General features: G+C 37.3%; 1 protein-coding gene across 1 annotated transcript in view; it reads right to left on the bottom strand.

The window, feature by feature from the left end:
• The window catches only part of LOC106521423 (protocadherin-15), a gene marked incomplete in the record, with an annotated part of 194,164 nt that overhangs the window by 92,646 nt on the left and 99,387 nt on the right, over window positions 1-2,131 (bottom strand). Inside the window, 1 exon segment of the mRNA XM_014013980.1 lies at window positions 698-810. Within this exon segment, the coding sequence (XP_013869434.1) occupies window positions 698-810 (113 nt within the window).

The raw sequence follows: 2,131 nt of genomic DNA, 5'->3' as shown, positions 1-2,131 counted from the left end.
GGTAAGGTAAGGTAAGGTAAGGTAAGGTAAGGTAAGGTAAGATAAGATAAGATAAGATAAGATAAGATAAAACTTTATTGATCCCACCATGGGGAAATTTGCACATTACTGCAGCTCAATACTGGAGGGGTGAGAAGAATAAAGAAAGATACATAAAAGAAAAAAAAGTGAGAGGTCATATTAAGCCTGTAAAGTAATGGGTACATGTGAATTCCAGGGATTTGATGTTGTGAACAAAACTATACCACCCTGTGAGAAAAATAAGAATTCAGGTTTGTGCATGAGTAGAAAAGAAGTGTGTGTGACTCTGAAGTCATTAGTTCAGGTACCATCCATAAGCTCCTTTATCCCTCAATTATACAAWGATTTAAAACATGTCTTATTCTTTAACATGCAAAGAACTAAATCCATCTCTGACTCCAACACAAGCATCCTAGAGTGAATATTACTTTGATTTTCGGCTGAGCTCATCCTGATTGATCTTTGGCACAGYCTTTTTCAATTGCTGACAAAAACAGGAACTCTCAGAGCAGGTTAGTTCTGATGCTTTACAATTACCACTGTTTAAATGTTCGTGGCAGATCAATTTTAATTCCAAGTCAATAATCTAAAGAGGAACATTTACTGTTTATCCAAGCCCAAAAGCTCGCTGCTCAGCATCTTAATTAGTCCTATGTGCAGATGGCGTTAAGCTTACCTTGATAACCAGATCAAATCTGCGGTAGAGTTCTCTGTCAATGGGCTTTAAGAGCAGGAGGTCTGCTGTGGTTCTGTTCAGGCTGAAATATTCTGTATAGGATACTGGTTTACCTGAGAGAGAGCAAAAAAATAAATAAACTGTAAGAAGAGAGGAAACCCTAAGWCTATGTGTGAGAACGAGAAAGACAGAGATATCAGTAATTGGTTTAAGAATCAATGTATGCTTGGCGTGATTCATGGGGGAGAATAAAAGCAGGAGTGAGCGAGGAAAGGCATGGCTAATACTCCCAGCTCACCCATCTCAGCTTTCGACAGGTGGAGATGTGCACTCAGAGCGCACATTCATATRTGGTGCTTTGAATGCTGCATTGGTCAGTGGGGAAATCAAGTTTCTGAGAGGAGAAGCTGCACAGGCACATGTGCACAATTATGTGTCTCTCGTGTGCATTTCTAGGTATGTGAGTTACTTCTTTGTATGAAACATTGATTCGAMAGGCTCTCCATTTCTGAGCAATGCCGCTTTCCAGGATGGCATAACTTCTTGTATGTTTGTACTTGTTCTCTCTAATGACTTGGGTGCAGATGCTTCGTCAGCACCACCTGGCATTGTTTATCAATGCAGCCTTTAAAGTCTGCTTTTTTTAAAAATTCGGGTAGAATAACTGCAAAAGAAGCCTGTGGGGATCAGAAATACTGCAGAAGTCATGAGCCATAGCCAAACGGACTCTGGTAATGACTTATTGTTTTGGGATGTGTGACAAAACTAATAGGGATTCGCCCAGGCAAAGTGAATAAAACAGAATAAACTATTGTGAATCAAAGTCTATGAATAAAAATTTCAAGTAAAGTTGTTGACATGAAACAGGTTTCTTGGCTAAAGTCATGCAAGGAGAAAAAGAACCCATATCACGGTCAGAAAATATGAAATTCAATATTTTTATTCATGTAGCCTCCGAAATGCTTATGCATTATCTGAGGACTATTTTGTCTTCGCAAGAGAGAGCCATGATAAACAGAAAACTGCACTTTTTATTAAATCAATTACCATTTTTTAAGCCCATACATCTTGGATGGCTTTCAAAGTTTTTCAAAGTTCAGTTTTCTCTATTGTCCTTTATCTCAGTCCATCTTATTTTTTTCTGACAAGGATGAAAATCACATTCGCAGTTTGAAAATAAAAATAAAAAAAATCTAATCTTGTTTATGTAAAATTATGCCAGTTGATTTATACGAGCTAAACACAACCTCACTGGTAAAAGTCAAGGTGTTTTGTGACTCTGCTCTTTATAGAGTCCAAAAGAGCAGTGACAGGAATGGTACACTGCTTCCCCTTTAAATTGCTTTCAACTTGAAGAACTTATAAAGCAATAATAGAGAAGCATTTAATATATATAATTTTTATCCATTTTATTCTTTGTGATCACTTAAGATG

Source organism: Austrofundulus limnaeus, unplaced genomic scaffold (assembly GCF_001266775.1).
Source record: "Austrofundulus limnaeus strain Quisiro unplaced genomic scaffold, Austrofundulus_limnaeus-1.0 Scaffold108, whole genome shotgun sequence".
Lineage (NCBI taxonomy): Eukaryota > Metazoa > Chordata > Actinopteri > Cyprinodontiformes > Rivulidae > Austrofundulus > Austrofundulus limnaeus.
Note: the sequence above shows the minus strand (reverse complement) of the source record. Positions and strands in the feature narration are given on the sequence as shown.